Source organism: Tursiops truncatus, chromosome 1 (assembly GCF_011762595.2).
Source record: "Tursiops truncatus isolate mTurTru1 chromosome 1, mTurTru1.mat.Y, whole genome shotgun sequence".
NCBI classification, from domain to species: domain Eukaryota; kingdom Metazoa; phylum Chordata; class Mammalia; order Artiodactyla; family Delphinidae; genus Tursiops; species Tursiops truncatus.
Window position 1 is genome coordinate 105,718,278 of NC_047034.1, and position 21,377 is coordinate 105,739,654.

At 42.3% G+C, this 21,377-nt stretch overlaps 1 protein-coding gene across 2 annotated transcripts; it reads left to right on the forward strand.

Moving 5' to 3' along the window:
* The first annotated feature begins 1,573 nt into the window (after positions 1 to 1,573).
* Positions 1,574 to 20,432, forward strand: LOC101337451 (guanylate-binding protein 7). 2 transcript variants are annotated; one of them, XM_073787570.1, is made up of 12 exons: positions 1,585 to 1,728; positions 2,936 to 3,067; positions 5,132 to 5,327; positions 8,529 to 8,656; positions 10,479 to 10,588; positions 10,793 to 10,989; positions 12,375 to 12,620; positions 13,503 to 13,783; positions 15,023 to 15,235; positions 17,110 to 17,212; positions 17,540 to 17,733; positions 18,607 to 20,432. In XM_073787570.1, exons 3-12 carry the CDS (start codon positions 5,138 to 5,140, stop codon positions 18,844 to 18,846), a joined length of 1,902 nt encoding a protein of 633 aa, XP_073643671.1. In that variant the 5' UTR covers positions 1,585 to 1,728; positions 2,936 to 3,067; positions 5,132 to 5,137; the 3' UTR covers positions 18,847 to 20,432. The 2 variants fall into 2 exon arrangements, with proteins under 2 accessions (XP_004328049.1, XP_073643671.1); XM_004328001.4 differs by lacking the exon at positions 2,936 to 3,067 and having other exon boundaries at positions 1,574 to 1,728.
* Positions 20,433 to 21,377: the final 945 nt, after the last annotated feature.

Below are 21,377 nucleotides of genomic sequence, written 5' to 3' on the forward strand. Positions count from 1 at the left end.
GCTCAATCTCCCCCTAAATCAATCTCGGTGGCTCAGGAATTATGAGGTCACGCTAATTTTCCCAGCTTGGGTTTGTCTTGAATCTGCCAAGTTTCATCTCAAGATTCTAGAAAAATCTGTCCCCAATATTGTTGCATATACTTTTAGAATTATAACATGCTTTGCACCTTCAAATATGGTATCATTCTATTTTACAGAATAAGCTTAGGGCAATCTGGCTAAGGATTATTATACTTTTCTAGCTGCTTTTGAAGCTAGATAAGTCTGCATATGGAATATGTGTCAAAGCACTTGCTCTTGGGGAGTCTTGGCCATAGAACTTTGAGACTACACTCTCCCTGTCCTTCCTTCCCCTCACTACAGTCTGAAATACAGATGTGGTAGTGAAACCCTGCTCCATAGGGTTAAAAACCTGTAACAGAAACTGGTGACTAACAAATTCTTGAGCTTATCTTACAGAACAGCAGATAAGGGAACAGATCGAAAATCCCTCCTCTTGTAATACAACAAAACTGGCTGAAACAAGGTGAAACCAATACGGCTGATCAGAGTCTGCACAGAATATACTTGCTTGTCCCATAGGTGAATTTTGTCATCACAGCCCCAAATTCTCCAACCTATTTCAAACCAAATCTCCCTGAATTTGCACAGGCGTCCCATGAAGAAGCATGCAACTCAGATAAGCCTGCACAGAACTCCAATTACCTCACCTTTTCCCTACCTCCGATCACCTTTCCCCAAGGTCTAAGACCACCTTGCTTCTTTGTCCCCTAAGTATTCCAAACACCTCTCCTTCTGGGAGGCAGACCTGAGACTTGTTCTCCTGCCTCTTCACTGGGTTGCCTCACAAATAAAATTTTTCCCCGTTGCAAACCTCAGCGTCTCAGTGTTTTGGCTTGCAGCTCCTCGAGCAAAAGAACCTGGTTCCCTAACAGCAGCAGTCAAGTTTTTAAGTTGTAGGTAAGTACAATGCCTTAAAGGATACAGAACAGGATGGAAGGAATCTGAATCAACTCTCAACCCCCAAATTTGCATCCACCCTCAAATTATAAACAGTCCTCCCCCCAACCCCCAACCCCCAAATCTGGATGCACCCTAGTAAAAGAAAGGAAAAGAAAAGAAAAGAAGAACTGTAACAAAATAATAGTGAATATGTCTGGGCTATAAAATCATGGATTTTATACACACACGTAATTTTCTTGCTAAGGAAAAAAAATCACCGCGGTTAAAAAAAAAACAACACTTTTTTAAAAAGGAAAGAGAAAGGAAATGAACAAATGAAACATTTTTCAAGTGAAGAAAAATTCATAAAGAAACCTCTTCTCTCACAAAGACGCCCCTGAGAGACAGTCTGTTGAACTCTCTCATCCTACCATTATTTGGGCCACGTTCACCATGTGGTCAAGGACACCTAAGCCACCTGTGGAGAAGGGACAAAGTTGGGTTTACCCAGCCAGGTGTGGAGGAATCCCTGTCTCCCTGTCTTTCCCCGACTTCATTCGGGTTCCTGCTTCCATTAAAGGAAAAAAAAGAAAAAAAGCCGTGTCCTTATGTCCTTTCGATTTCGATTTTATTTCTCATAAACCCAACCCATAACAGAAAGGCATTTTATAATCGGCTGGTTTTTCAGCTTCTAAATAAGAGTCGGTTTCCAGAGGAGCCAGACGCAGGAGGAACCCTAGGGGCAAGCCGGAGCAGCTAACTTGACCCCGGACGCAACCGCGGCACGTAAGTTTGCTGCTAAACTTTACCTTCCAAGCACATTTCCATTAAATAACAACAATAAATCCCCCAGCGCAGGTTCCACACTGCAGGAGGGGGGGCCGCGGAGGCCAGCGCCGCGCGGAGGGTGTGCGCCCCGGCGGGCGCGTTGCTTGGGCAGCTCAGCGTCTCCTTTTGGATCCGGGGCGGCTGCCAGGCGTGTCGCCGGGATGCGCAGCTCCTCCTCGAGCATCTACGCAGGGCTGCAGCAAAAAGCCCTGCATGGGAGAGGGAGGAGTGCATGCTATATCTTCTGAGGAAAGGGGGCTGAAGTACTTTTCGGAATTGAAGGCCCAAACCCCCGGCCCCTTGCAGGGGCGCTGGGTGCGGTCCCTTCCTCTAGCCCCTCCTCCCCTCCTCGGACATATCCTGACTGCGCCTCGCTGGGCACTGGAGAAACAGGGAAAAGATGGTCCCTGACGTAGAGGCAATTTAAATCCTCAACTGACCCTGCATTATTTTTGTCTTAACATTTGATTTTCCGAATACTACAGAACTGTATTATACGGAATAATTCAATCTCACGCTCACTAAAAAAAAACGATTAATAACTGTTAAGGTCTAATCATGTTTGTTTATTATACATTGTTTTTCATGTGTGGCCCAAACATTAATCGCATCAGAATAATTTCTGGACTTGCTGAAAATACAGGGATTGGGGTATGTTAACTATCACTTTAGATAATTCTCCTGAACAGTAACCTTTGGAAACTGTTGATTGCCTCTGCCATCTAGTAGCACTGTTCTTTTCCACTTGTTTAGTTTTGAAGTTAAAACCTTCTGGTTTTGGTACCTCAGTATACTTTGAATTAAAAAAGAATCTTTGTAGACTCATTGACTTACACAAAGCTTTATCAATATTCAATCTCAGAAATAAGCTCTACAATTTCTCTTGCTTATAGCTATTCAGCTTAAAAATAAAACAGTTATTTTACCAGCAAAAGTGAGTTTATTTGGGAATAGCAGAGGAATTGCAACTTGGGACAAGCAAACTATAGAAAAAGCCACAGGCAAGTCCAACAAAGAAGAACATTATTTTATAGAGAAAAGGAAGGGGCTGGGAAGGTTGGTTTGTAAAGAAAAGTCAGAGTTCAGGGTGATGACAGATTCTCATTGACTGAGTTGCCGGGTAGTCAATTCTTGTAGGAGATGCAATGTACACCTTTTCCTATAGGGGACTGTCCCTGATGACTCCTTTCGGTGGAAGATTTTTCCCCTGGGGTCTGTAATTGACAATTCTTCCTGTAACTGACCTCCAGGCAGTAGTTCTGCATGAGACCTCCCCCTTCTGGCCTGCTGACTCCATGTGAGTGAGGTTTCCTTGTGATGGGCATGGGTGGGGCACCGCCCGAGCTTGTGGGATCTTAGTTCCCTGACCAGGGATGGAACCAGCACCCTCCTCAGTGAGAGCTCGGAGTCTCAACCACTGGACCGCCAGGGAATTCCCCAGGTTTCCCTTTATTAATTAACATATAACACAGTTGTAAAAGGTCATGTTTTACTCCCCCATCTCTGCTCCCAATCCACTATAGAAAAAGACAAGAAATTGTACAGAGGAAGGCTGTTAAATAAATTCATGTTTTTTCTAATAAAAAGATTTTAGATACAGTACCTTATATTTCTTGGCAATTTGCAGCTTACAGAATTCATTGACACTTTATAATGCAATGTCTAATTGCTGATTATTGAAATAGTACATGAATCCAGGAAAATTCTTTTTTCATAATTGATAGCCTATCTGTTACCAGCTATACCGTAATGAATCAGGCAAGAATTGTTGCTTTACCTATAAACTGATAAGAAAATGCAGGCTGTGGAGGTAACTTCCTTTTTCAAGGTCTCAACAGACAATAGTGACTTAAACCCTCCGGTTTGAACCCTGGCAGCCGGACTCCAGAACCTGTACTTGGACATCCCAGGGCAGCTCTGAGTTCTTCCAGCCTGTCTCTCCCTCCATCCGTGTTATCACTTCTCAGCTGTTATCACTGGTCCTCCCCTACCTGCTCATCTTCCTCATGGACTGTGTCCTCCCACTTGCTTGCAACCAGGGAGGGAAGTGTCACTGTTAATCCTCCACTTTCATTCAGAAATTACCCTGTCTGTCTTCAGAGACACTTAATTTTAAAACAATACTTATATAGAACTTACTATGTACCAGCATAATTTTAAGAGCATTGTAAGCATTATGAGATATTTAACCCTCCTAATGACACTGAATTTTACTTTTAGGGTTACCATTTTACAGAAGAGAAACCTGAGGCACAGAGAAATTAATCTTTCCATTCGTCACACAGCTAGTAAAGTATGGGAACATGTGGATGTTGCTTAGTATTGTCTGAGAAAATAAAGGGACAGTTAAAACTCTCTGACTGCTGTCTGTCTCTTGAGATCATGAAACACCCAATCATTGTGACGAAATCATTTAAAGTAGAGCCTGGCCCAGATGTGAGACTGGAAAATATGTAGGCAGACCTTAAAACACCCTGGTTGCTTGCCTCTCTTCCCTGTCAGCTTAAATAAAAAGAAATGTCCTGTAATTTCAGTTAATAAATTCATGCTTGCATGCACAACTTTGTTAGGTACCTTTAAGGTCTGTCCTGTTGTGTTTGAGGGAGAGCTGCATTCTTTGTGTCTCCTTTCCCTCACAGTAACTCCTCTTCCAGCCTGTTCCCACCGATTCAGTGCATCTATCCTCATCAAGGTCACCAATCACATTCATTTTTCCTTTGTTGGCAAGTTTTTCCCTGATTCACCTCTATGTGAATTCAACCCCCAACACTCTAAACACCATTCCCTCTCATTTCCTTCTGATCATTTACCATCCTCTAATATACATACATGTATTTTGCTTTTCCACTTTCTATATTATCTGTCTTCTCCACTAGATTAGATCTCCATGAAGCAGGGATTTGGACCCATTTTGTTCACTGTTTGATACTGAGCCCCTAAAGCAATCTCCAGCACATGGTAGGTTCTCAATAAATGTTTGTGCAACTGATGAGTGACCAAATCATTCTGGAACTCCAGAAATTGTCTCTGGTCATTCCTCATCTCCTTCATGTTCCATTCTGCCTCTGCATACCCCCAAAATGTTAGTGTTCTCATGGCTCCATCATCAATGCTTTGTTCTCTCATTCTATTCACTGCATCACATGGATAAGGTTGCTTTAGGGTTCATGTAAGGATCGATAAGATGATGTACATAATGTATCTGTACAGACCTTGGCACACTAGGCTAAATACTTACCTTTTAGAAGCATACAAAACATAGAAAATTGATATATAAGTTCCAAACGCAGAAGCCTGATGTGCATCGTGAGAGATAACTTGTGGATCTTGTGTTTTACTGAGTCGTTCCTCTGGGTTACAGCTTCCCATGGCATCTGGATCCACCATAATGGACCCCATCCGTCTGGTGGAAAACCAGAACAATCAGCTGACAGTAAATCCAAAAGCACTGAAGATTCTTGACCAGATTTCTCAGCCTGTGGTGGTGGTGGCCATTGCAGGGCTGTATCGGACGGGAAAATCCTTCCTGATGAACCGCCTGGCAGGGCAGAACCACGGTGAGTGTCGTTTAGTGTTGTTCAGGACCATTTGCTTGGAAGCAGTGATAACACAGGCTGTGGATCATCCTCCTCTAGTGTCATGTTAAGAAAGAGCCTAACCCCTCCCACTGAAGAAAACTTCAAATTCTCACCACCAAATTTATAACTTCAAACCCATCTCCCCACAATGTTCACTCTTTTGTCCAGTAATCAAGTGTTCCCAACCCCATGGAAACAGCCACCTCATTCGTCCTGATCCATTGCCATCTGCTCAGGGGCTCATCTTCAACCGTTATTCCCTTCCTTTCTCCTTCCTCACTTTGGCTTTAAACCAGAGTCATTCCAAGCAGCACACAAATATTGTTCAACATGTCTTATTTTTAAAAAGGGATGGAAGGAAGAACAGACAGTAAAATCCCTATATCCCATATCTCATGCATTCTTTTTGGCTTAATTTCACAGCAAAACTTTGATAAACTATACCCCTTCTCTTTGTCTAACTAGTCTTTTGTAATACGTGAACTCTAAAACATATGGAAGAGTGCATAAAAATATATATACATATAATAAAGTTGATAAATATGAAGCGATCATCTGTTCAATCACCGCCCAGATCAAAAAATAAAACATCACCAGCACCCAAAAGCACAAATCACACCCTCTCACACCCTCCCTAGAGCTCACCAATGTTTTGATTTTCATGGTGCATTCTTTCGCTCTTCCTATTTAAACATGGTTTTACAATCTATGTAAACATTTCTTAAAAATACCTTAATCTTTATATAGGGAATTTCATTCTGATATTCATTGGGATCTTGCTTCATATTCTCAATAAGAAGTTTATGAGGTTCATCTAGCTTGTCCTATGTGTCTGCAATTATTTTCACTCGTTTGTACTTTGCAACTGACAGAGGATACCACAGTTTATTCATCCATTTGTTGCTGATGAACAACAAATGGTGTTCTCATGATTATTCTTCCATCTATATCCTGGTGCACGTGTACACTAACTTCCTTATGTTATACCCAGAAGTGGAATTGCTGAATCAAGAAGTATTTATGTCTTCAGCCTTTCTAGATAATATCAAACCTTTTAAGCTTTTTAAACCTTTTAAGCTTTATCAAACATTTAAAGCCGTTTATGCTTTATGTCAGTTTATATGCTTATTAGCAGTAATTTAGAATTATCCACATCCTTCCAAAATTTTGGTAAAAACACTTTTTAACTTTTGCTGATCTGGTGTCTGTGTAGTTGCATGTTATTTGCCTCACTACAGATAAGCTTAAGCACCTTGTCACATATTTGCTATTTGCATTTCCTATTTCAAAAGGGTTTTTTTTTCCTACCAAGTTGCCTGACTTGTTTCTTGTTGATTTTTAGGACAATCCGCCTATGTCCTGTTGGGCAGTTCTAAGAAGACCACACACCATTTCTTTCTTAATGCCTTCCTCTGTGGCCCAGCGGCTCAGCACAATTAGTGGGTAGAACCTCAGTCCACTAAACTCTAAGGATCCTTGGGAATATCTCATTGTCTCTCTCCCTCAAACTATCTCTGTCTCTGTATCTCTCTCTCCCCCATCTCTCTTTTTTCTTTCTTTCTCCCTCTCTCTTTTTTGCTTCGTAATCTCTTATTGGCTTCAAACAAAACATTTTATGTTTGTCTTTCTTTGAGAGGAACTTGATCACCAATCAGGGAGGACACTTTTCCTTGACAGCCTAAATTAATAAATGGGTCATTTTTGGAGGGATTAAAGATTGGAGAACTCTCAGAAAAAGATACATACAAGGGGTTTCAACAACATTCTTGTTTTTCTACTTGAGATTACATCAGGTAACAAGGAGGTGATTTCCCTTACTGAGGAAATACCTAACCTAGTTTTGTTTTAAAACACCTGAATTGTGACTCACCACCCCAGTCATATTACAGGAAGAACAAAAACAAGCAAACAAAGTTAGCACCCAAAGTCGGCTAGCAGAACCAGGTCACTACTCTTTCTCCTTGTGATGACTTCTTGCCTGTTCTTCACCCCACATAACTTGCACTGATGAGCTCCAGTTACACCTTGTCTTTTCTACCTGGGGAAGTTCAGATTTTTCTGTATTAATCAGCAAGCAGTCAAATACCATCACTATGTAGAAGAGTGCAGATCATCTCAGGTCTTACACCCTCTCTGAGCAGAACGCACAGGATGTGGCAATCGAGGGGCCTGAGCCATGCTGAACAATGCTCCCCTAGGTATTTCATCATGTCCATTTCCATTCTCAGTTGAAGGGAGCATTGGCACATGGCATATGGTCAAAATCTTGGACTGTTGGACGAGATCCATTACCTGCAGCTTCCAAGGCACATACGTCATATCCTCTTCCCCTGTGGGCTTAAGCCTTTGGAAAGAAAAGCAAGCAGTTCTCACAGGTCTTTTCTGCTTTCCCTTCTATTATATCACCACATGAGTCAGTGAACAAAGAATTCATCCTTTTTTGAAGAGGAGAACAGAAAGGAGGAAAATACAAGGAGGAAGTGGAGGAAAAGAAACTAAAAACAACTGATCTATCAGTCCACGTCCTGAAAGGACACAGATAATCCATTTAAAGGATAACTGAAGATGTTTAACGGAGGGACAATTACAAGGGCACCAGCAGGCCAGAGGGAACCAATGAAGGTACAGAGTAGCCAGAGAGTGGCAGGAGCAATGGCCAGGTAGCCTTTATAACTCCTGTAGTGTGAAGAGGCAATGTGTAGATTCCAGAATGTGGCAGAGACCAGAGTTACCGGTTGGAGCTAAATGAAAGGACATGTGACCAAAGTAGAGGAACAGAGACACTGGGACACTGTGGCTCACCAGGGTGGAAGCCAGGGGGACAGGAGGCTGACTTCTGATCTCCTGCTTGTACCTCTCACTGGCAAAAGTCCATCAGAAAGTGGGGGAGAAGGGAGCTCTTCAGTGGCAGATAAATATAGAAAGGTTAATAGAGCTAACATTATTTCTGGAATGTGACACAGTTGGAGCCATTAATATTAGGAGGTGAATAGGGGACACAAAGTGCTTCTTGAGAAGGTTCTGAATGTGTACAGAGGTTGGATTTTCTGTCCTTGTTGAAATGGAAGCACCTTCCTCTGAGACAGGCACTCACCTTCCGACAAGTTTACCCAAAGTAACCGCTGGGCAGCCTGGACTATCTGCTCTTACTGTGTACTGCTTTCTTTTCTTTCTTTGCAGGTTTCCGTCTGGGCTCCACAGTGAGGTCTGAAACTAAGGGCATCTGGATGTGGTGCGTGCCTCACCCCTCCAAGGAGAGCCACACCCTGGTCCTTCTGGACACCGAGGGCCTGGGTGATGTGGAAAAGGTAAGGCGGGGAGTCCAGTAAGCTCTTGATACTCCACTGACGCCTCAATTTCCCACCTCAATTCAACTTTTATAACATGTTCCTATAAACTGCAAATCCAATTAAGAATAATGAGGCTAAAATCTCTTACCTTGAATTTATTCTTTAATAAGATCAATACTTTCGTTATTGGGGATAGATCGCCTTATTTTTAACAGTGGGGTGAAAGATACAAGTTAACAAATATTTATTGGGCATCTGAATTCCAGGGCTTTTCTACCACAGTGAGTGAGGTATGGGCCCAGAGCTGAGTTGGGAACATAAGAAATATGCAGTCGTATCAGTACAGGGAGCCATGGACAAAAAAAGTGAGACCTTACCCCAGCTGTTCAGGTTCAGGAAGACATCCTGGTAGAAGCTATAATCCATGGAGTCCACTGGCTCTACAGGTTAAGGTATATGGGGTTAGAGGTAGGAATCATGAAAATATGTTTTCAGTGAATAAACTATTTTTAAAATCTCCAGAAAAGCTTCCACTATACCAGGAACATTTTATTCTGAGTTTCGGGGCTCTGAAGATGAATCCTTCAATGAATTCTATAAAAACATGAGCTAGACCCACCATAAAAATGTAAATGGGATAATAGTAGGTATTTTGTCTTCACAGTGTTACTTGCAATCAGTCTTTTCTCCTTATTTCTATTAATCTGCGTCTAAATTAAAGTAGTAGCAGTGAATCTTTGGCTTTCATCACTGCAGGCAAGGGTTGGGGCATGCATCAAGAAATTGTGAATTTTAAAATCCAGATTTGAAATATTCGATAATCACCTCAGTGTCAGCCCAAGATGGTCTACTGATTCCTACTAGATTTTAGTTTGTATAATCTTCTTCTTGTTATCTAACTGCATTTGTCAGGGAACTAAAGCACACCAGATTGCAAACTGACAGAGAGGAACTGCGTGCTGTCCTTACTACATGTAGTGTATTTTGGTAGTATATATCATCTGTTCCAAAGTCACTCATGACTTGTCCTGAATCACATTTTCAGCCTCATCACCGATTACCACATGGGTAACCACTACTTCAGTCAAATAAAGTAACCTTATAATACCTCTATATGACCACACTTTCTGGCAATTGTGATTGGCTTCGGTGGGTCCTTCTACCTGCATGATCCCTATAGCTCCACAAATCCACATTCTGTCAAATCTTTAAAGCCCAGCTATTTTCGTCTTAATACCATCGTATCACTGTCAGACATATTCACTTCTTGCTCTGAATGCACAGAGTACTTTTTCTGTTTTTTGGGAATTGCCCCTTTGTCTTTTACATTATAATACTTGGTTCCATGCCTGGTGGTTTATCATCTTGAATGTATTTAAATGTTCCCAGGTATATCTGCCCCTCCATCTCTCTAGGGCAGGGACTCTCATATGAAACTCTATATCCACACAAGCAGATGCAGTATCTGCTGTTTTCTAAATGCACAAAGAATAGATGATGAATTTAATTGAATAGCACTAGTCCCTATTATAGCCCATGATCAAGAAAACAAGTGCAAAGGAATCATGGCCCACTTATTACTGCATAACTTCTGTGTTCCAGGCACTGTATTAAACAGTTGACACATTTCACGTCGCTCCCTTCTGTTAACAGCTAATGAAACTGAGGCCCTGAGAGGTGTCAGTGTCAACACCAGAAAGATTTGCATTTAGCACTGTCTTGAAAATGTATGTTATTTGCCTTACTATTGAGTTACAAGACAGATGTTATAGTAAATGAACAACTGAATGAGAGAATGAGGAAGGGTGTCCTCAGTCCCCTGATGCAATGTACTTTCTAGGGTGACTCCAAGAATGACTCGTGGATCTTTGCCCTGGCCGTGCTTCTGAGCAGCGTCTTTGTCTACAACAGCATGAACACCATCAACCACCAGGCCCTGGAGCAGCTGCAGTATCCTTCCAGGAACTGAACCACCATGTTTCATTGAGTTTATGGGAATAGCAACTGACACTGTTTCTTCTTTCCCATGACTCCTTTCTCATGGCTGATGAGAAGGGAAAATGGAGCAAAAGGGAATGTTGATAAAACTTGTTTGGGGTTGAGATCTGGAAATTGTGTTGGAGGGCACTTCTCATTCCTTAGCTAAGATCCCAGCTACGTGACTGAACTAACAGAGCTAATCAGGACAACAGCCTCTGCCAGCTCTGATGAAGTACAGAACTCAGCCCAGTTTGTGAGTTTCTTTCCAGACTTTGTTTGGGCTGTACGGGATTTCATGCTGGAGCTGGAGTTAGATGGATACCCCATCACTGAAGATGAGTACTTGGAGAACGCCTTGAAGTTGATTCCAGGTATCAGAGTAGGGCCAGGGTGGGGGAAGGTTCAGTAGGAGATGGGATCAACAGAGCTCTGACATTCAGCACTTGATGTCAATCTTGATTTGGGGTTGGATTGAGGCCATGCTAATGGTGCTTGGTGAATGACTGGTGGGTGTGGCTTCAGTCGTTATTGTTACTGGGAAAACCCCAGTGACCAGAGCTTAAGCTCACAGAGGAAATTTATAATCCAATATTAGACCAAATGATTTTAGAAAAATGGACACCATGGGAAAAAAAGGCTCACATACTTATATTACATATTAAGTCTAAGTGCTTCTCCTTTCCTATTTGAGAAATATAACCCATCAAATTGGAAACACAGAATCACAAGATAAACAAAAGAACTAATTTTTGAAATACCTTTAACACGGTGTATCTTACCAGCATACGTAGCTACATCCTTCATATTGATAGATAGGCTATTTATACAATAAAGAGTTCAGAAAAAAAAGCATTGCCATGTCCTTCCAGTAAGACTGTCAGACCCATAATATGTTCTTCCTCATAGTATCACACTCTTCATTCTAGAACCTAACACCGTATATGTCATGTTAATATAATAAATTAGTTATTCAGATTATTTTAGCAGAGAGGATAATGGGTGATACCTAGAAGCAATATTCATTTTTAAATTGAATCATTTATTCATTGTTTCAAGAAATATTTGTTGAACTACTGATATATGCCCAGAATCCCTTTGTATGATAGTCACGTCCAATGTAAAATGATGCAGAGGTTGGATGAGGTCTCCTAGTTTCATTTAAGCTAACCTTACCATGAGATGGTGTATGCTAAAGTAATCTCCAAACATATTCATAGTATGTGTACATTTTTACTCTGATATATAAATCTTCTCTTTACTGTCCTGAGTATCATTTGTCTTCCACGGGTTATTTTATCAGCAATATCATAAATATCTTTATGTCTACCATTACATTACTGACATTACATTACATTACATGCCATTTCTGACATGGGGACTGTAATGTCAGAAAAATATTTCTGACAATTTCTTGGATTAGTCTATCATTCAAGAAACATCTAATAAATAGTTGATACACTGCACGCCATGGAAGGGTAAGGAAAATAATCAGTAGTTTCTTCACTTGGAATGGATTCCTCCCCTTCGTCCTCAGAAGTACTTCCTTCACTCTTAGCTCTGTACAAAAATAAAGCGGGAGGCGGGAGATTTTCCATGTCCTGAATAGATTAGCATAAGGTTGATTTGCGTGATTCAATAATAGGAGATACACAGGCACAGTAGTTACAGTGATGCAAAGATCCACAGAAATGAAAGTCCTCAGCCCCCTCACCTGAAAGCTGTTCCTTCAGTGATTGCTCTCTTTCCACTCCTGCAGGCAGGAGTCCCCAAATTCAAAATTCCAACATGCCCAGAGAATGTATCAGGAAGTTTTTTCCGAAAAGAAAGTGCTTTGTCTTTGACCGGCCTACAAGTGACAAAACATTATTACTCCATATTGAGGAAGTGCCAGATAAACAACTGGATGAGAATTTCCAGAAGCAATCAAACCATTTCTGCTCATATATCTTTACCCATGCAAAGCCCAAGACCCTAAGAGAAAGAATCACTGTCACAGGAGGAGGTGAGTCTCCTTTGCTACAGCATGTCTCTCTGTGGTTCAGTGTGTGTGATGAAGTTGTGATTGCACTCTGGGTTTGTCAGCAATTGTGATTTCTTCTCTGTGTAACTTGGAAAGATGTATGTTCATGCAACACATGTAAATGCATGTTTCTTCATTAAAAGAAGCCTATGTAAGGCTACCAAATCTCATGAAAATATTACACTAATGATGTAAAAGTTAAAGATTGAAATCTTCATGGTGATGAGGTGTCTGACGGGATAAGTGTTTCGAGTGAGGATATGCAAGATATTTTGTGAATTTACATGAATCGGAAAATGAATAGTAGTCCATGAATCCATGTAAGCTCATTGAGAGTCTGAGAAACAAATGTAAATACAATCTTATGTACAGGGCTGGCTTCACGGACATGAAACCTGGACAGTCACAGTGTAATGTGCTGAGATGGGCCCTGCTTGGTTTAATGTTTGTGTCACTGCCCTGAAATTCTTGATGACATTTTCATCAAGGCATTTTCATTTACAAATAGTGCCCACAAGTAATGTAATTTACTTACAGGTTTATTGTATAAAAATGGGAAAAGTGTTCTGGGAGACCCTTGAGCATATCGTTTGAAATCATCTGGCTAATATTGTAATGGGATGAATTTGAGAACCATAAAAGGTAGAGTGAATAGGAGACACAGTGATGTTATTATAAAGAAGGGGTTCATAGAACAAAAAGGAGGAGGCTACAAGAATGAAGAAAATGAGGAGAAGAATAGATAGAAGAAAAGAAAACTTCAAATTCAATAAAATTTTAGTGATTTTTAGAATGCTAATCTCTAAAGCTATTAAAACAGGTGAGAATTCTCTCTCCATTTCATAAATATCATGTCTCAATCAGGGTTGGGGACTCTGGTGGTGGCCTACATAGATGCCATCAACAGTGGAGGAGTTCCTTGTTTGGAGAACGCAGTGATAACTCTGGCTGAGCGTGAGAACTCAGCGGCCGTGCAGAAGGCAGCCGACCACTACAGTGAGCAGATGGCCCAGCGACTGAGGCTCCCCACGGACACACTCCAGGAGCTTCTGGAGGTGCACGCAGCCTGTGAGACGGAAGCCATTGCAATCTTCATGGAGTGCTCCTTCAAGGATAACAAGCAGACATTCCAGAAGAAGCTGGTGGTAATGCGCTCTGGAATATATCCTTCCTGATTCCTTTCTTCTGGAATGATACCTAGACTCCCCCTTTTGACACCATGGTTCATGTGCTTCTCATCATATAAGGAGTTTAGATTCTAGTGAGTGATAGGGCTCTACAGGCTACAGTCCATCTCTTTTCTAAAAGTTGGGCTTTTAGTTTCTGTTGTGGCAAAACAAATTACACTGTGCTTAGCAGCTTGAAACAACACACATCTATTAGCTTATAGTTCTTCAGGTCAGATACCAGCCCAGGGTCTATGGGTATTCTGCTCCCTGTACCATAGCTGAAAACAAGGTTCAAGTGGGCTTGGTACTCACATGGACGCTCTGGGGAACCCCCCTCCATCTGCAACCCAGCAGTGGTGCATGGTTTCCTTCTTTTGTTTCTAATCTCTCCGACTACCTCTTCTGCCACCAACTGGAGAAAACATCTTTTAAGGGGCTTGTGATTAGGTAAGGCCCACCTAGGTAATCTCCATTTCTTAAAGTCAACCTGTTCCATGTAATATAGTCTAAACACAGAATAATTGTTCATCATCTTCACAAGTCTAGGAACTATGCGGAGTGTGGACACCAGCAGAGAGAGCTCTTGGAGATCATAATTCTGCTTACCATTGGCACCTTCACTGAAAGTTTGACTTTCAGTCTCCCTTGACCATCCTATAATTTACGAAGATCTCTTAGTACATACAGAGTAAAACCAGCTCAATTGTAATTTAGAAGTACAAGCAAAAAAATTTCTGTTCCTATAATTTCACACACTCAAATCCTCAATGAAACAAGAATTCAGAAAGAGTTCAAAACTCTGTTCAGTGTATACTTAATTCATTAGTAGGAAGTTGATTTGCTAGGTACATATTTTTATCCATAGCACCCAAGTTTGAAGAGGAAACCCTACTTCCATTCATAATTGTACTTTCATTGTTCATTGTTGATGGATGGATCACTATTAGTGCTACTACTGTCAAAGTAGTAGTTTGCCTCTGCCAACTGCATCATTGCACACATGTTGAGACTGAGCCCAGGGGATTTAAGGGACTTCATACAAATCACACAAAGAGTTTGTCAGAACTGGAACTAAAACTAGACTCCTGACTCCACATCTATTATTCTGTGTCTCATGTACCTGATGCTGTCAGACTACTTCTTCCAAGAGGATCACAGTTGGACCTTCCCTCTAACAGCTTCTTTCTATTGGATTTCCCCATATTTCCCTGACAGGACATCATGGAGAAAAAGAAGGACGTTTTCATGATCCAAAATGAAGAGGCCTCTGTCAAACATTGTCAGGCTGAGCTTAAGAAGCTTTCAGAATCCTTGATGACAAGTATTTCAGGAGGAACTTTCTTTGTCCCTGGAGGACACAGTCTCTACTTAGAAGCAAGGAGCAAGTTTGAACAGGACTATAAACTGGTTCCCAGGAAAGGAGTTAAGGTGAGGGGTAATGGGAGTGGGAAAGAACAGAAGATTGGAGTCAGAGGGTCTTTTTGGTTCATTTGGTTGCCAGGTCCTGCTTTGTGCAGAGGCTGCTGGTCACAAGGAGGCTGACTGTGGAACCCCGGGGGGCTCTGGGTCTAGTGCTGCATTTCTGGTGAGCAGAGTAAGTGTCCAGGAGACCCCAGGACTGTTGCCTGCGCACTGGTGGGTGAGGCCAGGTCCTAGGGCTAGTGCCAACTTTCTGGAGGACAGAGCCAGATCCTGGAGTCCAGTTGCAGGGCCCAGGAGTCCAAGAGCATGTGTTGGATCACAGTTGGGTACAGCCAGTTGGGCTGCTGGATCTGGGGTGTCTTGAAGCTTCTGTTGGCCTCATGTTGGTCCAGGCCTGAGCCCAGCTGGTCCCAAGGCAGGATATAGCCTGCTAGTGGGTGGGCTGGCCCTGCAGACTGAAACTGAGGTTTTATTGCAACTGGTATCTTCCTCCTGGTGTGTAGAGCTGGGTCCCAGGGTCTCTGGCTAAAGGGCCCTGGGGGTTTCAGGCCTAGTGCCTGTGGCCTGGTGAGTGGGACCAGGTCCCTGGCCCTCTGGTGGGCAAGGCCATGTCCAGAGGCGACGGTGGGCTCAGGAGGTCTGCTGGTGGGTGCGGCTCTGTCCATGCCCAGTTAGTTGCTTAGCCTGAAGCATCCCAGCACTGGCGCCTGCAGACCACTGGACCAGGGCAGGGCTGGGTCTTGGGGCTAATAAGCTAGGGGAAATATTCCAAAATGGCGAATGCCAGCACCAATGTCCATGTGGTAGATGAAGCTCCCAAAAATGGCTGCTGCCAGTGTCTATGTCTCTGGGGTGAGCGGCAGTTGCCTTCTGCCTCTCTAGGGGACTCTCCAGGGTCAGCAGGTAGGTCTGACGCAGGCTCCTATCAAATTACTGCTTCTTCTCTGGGTCCCGGAGCATGTGAGATTTAGAGTGCACCCTCTGAGGGTTAAGACTTTATTTCCCACAGCCCTCTGGGACGCCTGAAAGTTAGCCCCATTGGCTTTCAGAGCCAAAGGGTCTGGAGGATTGTCTTCCTGGTGCTGGATCCCTGGCTGCGGCGCCCAGCGTGGAGCTCGGACCTCTCACTTCTCTGGGAGAACCTCTGAGGTTGTAATCATTCTCTGGATTGTGAATAACCCACCCGGGGGTATGGAATTTGACTATATTGAGACTCCACCTCTCCTACCCATCTCACTGTGGTTCCTTCTTTATATCTTCAATTGTAGGAGATCTTTTCTGATAGGTTCTGTCTTTTTCACCAATGGTTGTTCTGCAAATAGTTGTGACTTCAGTGTGCCTGTGAGAGGAGGAGAGCTCAGGATCTTTCTGCTCTACCATATTGCCAAGATAATCAATTTAGTTCCCCCCAAAAAATGAATTAGGTACTGCTGTCATCCCCACTATAAAACTGAGAAATATGAGGTGTGGAAAATTTACTAAGTTGCCTAAGATCACACAGTCATCAAGTGGTAGGGCTGATAGGGCAAATGTAAGGTCTTGGCAGTCATTCAAAACTCAGAATAAAGCTTAGGAAAGCTTCCTGGAAGAGGCAATAGAAGCTACAAGTTGAAGTATCCATAAATGAAATTGTAATAAAGAAAGAGTAGATGAGCATTAGTCGGAAGCCAAACAATGTGCAGATATAGGAGTTGCACACAATGGAGGGTGGGTGTTTGTAGAATTGCACATAATTCTGGCGTCTGTAACCATTTTGGGATCCTACAAAGGATGGAGAAGTTAAAGGGTCCAATCTGTAGGTTTACTGAACAATAATTTCCTCAGCAAGACACTACATCTTTTGCTGCCTGACAAGTCTTTGCTCCTTGTTGTGTCCTCAGGCAAATGAAGTCCTCCAGAGCTTCCTGCAGTCCCAGGCAGGAGTAGAGGAAGCCATCCTGCAGGCAGACAAAGCCCTCACTGATCGGGACAAGGCCTTGGCAGGTACAGGGGAGGGCTGAGCTCACAAAGGGAAAGGTGGCTCTTGTGCTTCCCTTTGGCAGGTGTGAAAACAAACACTTCCTCACACGGCAGCTTCCTCTCCTTCTGTGGAACCTCTCTGCTACATCTGGAAATAACCAGGGGAGTTTGGGTTGCATGTACATCCAATCAGTGCCTTTGCATCACATGCTAAAGCATGTTTTCTGATGTGGTAGTAGGAATATTCAGATTCCTTCCCACCATTTTAAAGTCATTTTATCTCTGAGCTAAGGAGGTGACAGCTCAGCATAACTGTTATATTCTTCCCTCTTTAAAACTCTTGTGAAACAGTTGAGTGTGCTAAGAAGCATGCAGCTGAGAGGGACCAGCAGCTGCTAAGAGAGAAACAGAATGAAGAGGAGCAAAAAATGGCGGCACAAGAGAGAAGCTTCAAGGAAAACATGATCCAACTGGAAGAGAAGATGGCTAGGGAAAAAGAATACCTTCTAGGAGAGCTGGAAACAATGCTGAACCACAAGCTGAAGGTAAGTCTGGATGGGCCTGGGCAGGGCCTGATGGACAAAATGCTAGCCTCTCAGGAACAAAAGAACAGAAATTTGACCTTAAGTCAGATCCCAGAGGGAAATCCAAAGACATATGATTCTCTGTAACATCAAAGAGATGTGGGTCGCACTGAAGACTTACCTCTGTAAGACTCAGCACCTTCTGTAGTGTTAGGGTTTGGCGCATACAAATAACATGGCCCAGGCTCCTGGACTGCTGTTTGTGGTGATTATAGGCTTGCATTTGCCCCCAAGTGAATAGCACCTCAGTCCTAGAGTCCTTAGAAATTTTGGTACAACCATCAGAAACCTGGAATAGTTCCATCTGCTCTTGAAAGTATCAGATTGTGCCTGGTATGAAATACTGGATTCTGAAAGCTCTAAAATTTGCTGCATTCATTTCCAGGTCTGCCTGATTCATTTTAAATACCTAGAGTAAATGCATTCTTTGCCTCAACCTGGAGTTTGATAGACAGTGTCCTAAAGACAGTCAGCAGTGCCATTTTTGTGACATATGTGTGGTCATCCTACCTCAATGAAACTGACAAATATTTAGAATTCACCTACATTCCCTCCCAAAGTGCATTATTAGGGCTGGAACACAGTCCTGGGGTAGTTTTCAGGTCTGACCTAGGCCCATCTTTTCTGTGCCCAGGGAGATGGTGTTGAGGGAACTTGGGAAGCTCTAAACCCTGGATGCTTTCACTACCCAGGTCCAAACATTTGCAAATGTTAGACAAATGTCAAAAAGCATCTAAGGTATTATAGAAGTAGACACACGTACTTATCTGCTGTAGTTGTTTGATACAAAATCTTGATTTGGGCTATTTTCAAAAGGGACTCTCCTTTTTACAGATGCAAGAAGAACTACTTACAGAAGGATTTAAAAAGCAAGCTGAAGAGTTAAATAAAGAGATAGAACAACTAAACGAAGCCATTGACATAACTAAAAATAATAAGTCCATAAATATTTCAGAGGTCCTTGATGTGGCTAGCATGGCATTAGTTGCAGTACTACCTGGGCATTATAAATTATTTGGTATGGGAACGAAATTTCTCAGTGAGGCTATGAAAAGGGCTGAGAATCCCTATTAAGTATATCTTGAAAGGCTTCTTATGTTTTAATAGTGTAACACTGTAGCTCATTTTTTAAATATGTTTTCATGACAGTTTTGTTGAAGAGGAGTTTAAAAATAAAAACTGATTACCAAAGAATTACTAAAGTGATTACCAGGGCCTGAAATGCAAAAAGAACAAACAATTTTGAGAATTAGTTAAGTTAAAGAAATGGAAAACAAGTTGGAGGATAATGATTAATTATAGAAAAGTGTTAAGAAGAGCTAAAAAACAAATGGTAAGAGGAAGAACAGTCGTAATCTATGATACAGTCATGGAGATCAATTCATTAAGTTATAAGGAGCCCTTATAAATCAGTGAGGAAAGAGCAACAAACACAATATTTTAAATGTGCAAAAATATACCAAGAGAATAAATGTGTTCAATTTTACTGATTATAAATGATGTACAAGGTAAAATTAGGAGGTACCTGTGTCGCCTCTCAGATGGGCCAGGAAGTACAGTTTGGACAGGGCACCAGCTAGCAAGAGTTCCAGGAAGTTGGCGGTCTCTGATATTTGCTAGGGAGAGTGCAAACTGATGCAAATATATACCAAAAATTTAAATGCAAATACTGCTGATACAGAAGTCCACATTTAGGAATTTATCTTACAGATTTATTTACCCAAGTTAAAAATGGCTTATGTAGTAGTATATTTGTTGAAGGATTGTTGTAATTCCAGAAGATTGGAAACAACTTTCAAGTCTCTCTGTCACATACTGGTGAAGTAAATCCTGAGACACACTTCCAAAGGAATACTCTACAGTCACTGAAATGGAAAGGGAAACTCTTATTTGTGCTAACATGAGAAAATCTCAAGATGCAGAAAGTGTGTATAGTTGTATTACCAATTTAAAAAAATAATGAGGGGGCTTCCCTGGTGGCGCAGTGGTTGAGAGTCCGCCTGCTGATGCAGGGGACATGGGTTCGTGCCCCAGTCCGGGAAGATCCCACATGCCGCGGAGCGGCTGGGCCCGTGAGCCATGGCCGCTGAGCCTGCACATCCGGAGCCTGTGCTCCGCAACGGGAGAAGCCACAACAGTGAGAAGCCCGCATACCAAAAAATAAAAATAAATAAATAAAAATAATAATAATGAGTATATGCACATATTATCATCTATCTTTGGAAAATACAAAAGAAATTGGTATCCATGAACATAACCAGGGCTCGAACCAGTGTCCCCTGCATTGGCAGGTGTATTCTTAAGCACTGTGCCACCAGGGAAGTCCCAGGATGAAAGTATTAAACACTACTAGAAATAACATGCCAGCTCAACAGGAAAAATCTACTTATTACAGCCAGAAACAAAAAGTATAAGATGTGCATCCTAATTTTCTTGTCATTTGGGGCTCTTGGTAAGGCCTGGAAATTCTAGTCCCTAATTTATTTACAGATAAAACGTCCCCTGGGATGTTGGCTAAAATGTTCCCTAAATACTCAGGTTTATAAAGATGGTGATTTCAAAGGAAAATTTCTCTTCAAGTTCAATTCAGCATTTTAGGAATTCTTCTCAGCTGTCTAATGCTTGACGCTTGTACTTAGAATAAACTGCTTATAATTCCACGATTGGACAAATTCTCTTGATTCAGGGATATTGCACACAGGACACAGACTTCACTAGACACCCTGGCTTCCTCCCCCTGTGCCCCTTATTTGCTAACATCTGTTATTCCTTACGGTCTCTGATTTCCTGAGACTGGGTGTGGTGTCCCTCCTCTGGGCTGCCATTGTACCATGTTTCCCTCTGACCACAGGACTTTTTATATAGTTGTGAAACTGAAATGACCTATTTACATTTTGTCTCCCCTACCGAGTCATGATCTCATCTACTTGATGATCCTCACTGTATATTTAGCTCCCACCACAAAGTCCACCACATAAGCCCCAGGTGTTCAAACAATGCACGTGAATAAATACATGAGCTTCCACCCATCAGGGCCCCAAATTGCCATTTCCTTCCTCTATTAACTGCTGCCTAGGGTTCTCAAGATGAAGTACACAGTTTTAGGAACTAGTACTAAGAGGAATCGGGAAGAAAGCACATGCATGCCTGTCTGAACCTGCTGCTCTTCTCCTTGAGAGAGGGACACTCCATGTGCTCTGAGTTACATAAACTTTTCTCCCAGGAAACTTAGCCAGCAATGAAGCCAGCACCTTTGGCTCACAGAACAATGATATTGTTTAAAAGAGTAAAGAAAGAGCCAGTAATTGGCAAAGCTCTCATTGTCACCATAATTGTCACCTGTTCAAGGAGCTTCCGTTGAAAGAAAGCTAAGCTTTCGGTACGAGGATCAATTTCTCACTGAACATGACACCCACAGGCTGACAGACTGTGGAATCTATAGGACGGCTCTGCTTTCTTAAGGGTTGTGAGTTATGCTCAGTTGCCATTTCTCTGGAATAAGTCCTGCAGCTGGTCCAGTCCCCAAAGGCCCTCTGGTGTCACCTTTGAGGTGGAGGAATGCCCTGAATACCGAATGTCTGGATGGTCTGGAAAAGGGGGTGAGG

What these genes read in the sequence shown, in the direction of transcription:
- LOC101337451 (XM_004328001.4), top strand. Translation starts at nt 5,138, where the DNA reads ATGGCATCTGGATCCACCATAATGGACCCCATCCGTCTGGTGGAAAAC. An exon ending in AATCACTGTCACAGGAGGAG is followed by an intron (nt 12,621 to 13,502) that starts GTGAGTCTCCTT and finishes TGTCTCAATCAG; the next exon opens with GGTTGGGGACTCTGGTGGTG. An exon ending in TTCCCAGGAAAGGAGTTAAG is followed by an intron (nt 15,236 to 17,109) that starts GTGAGGGGTAAT and finishes TTGTGTCCTCAG; the next exon opens with GCAAATGAAGTCCTCCAGAG.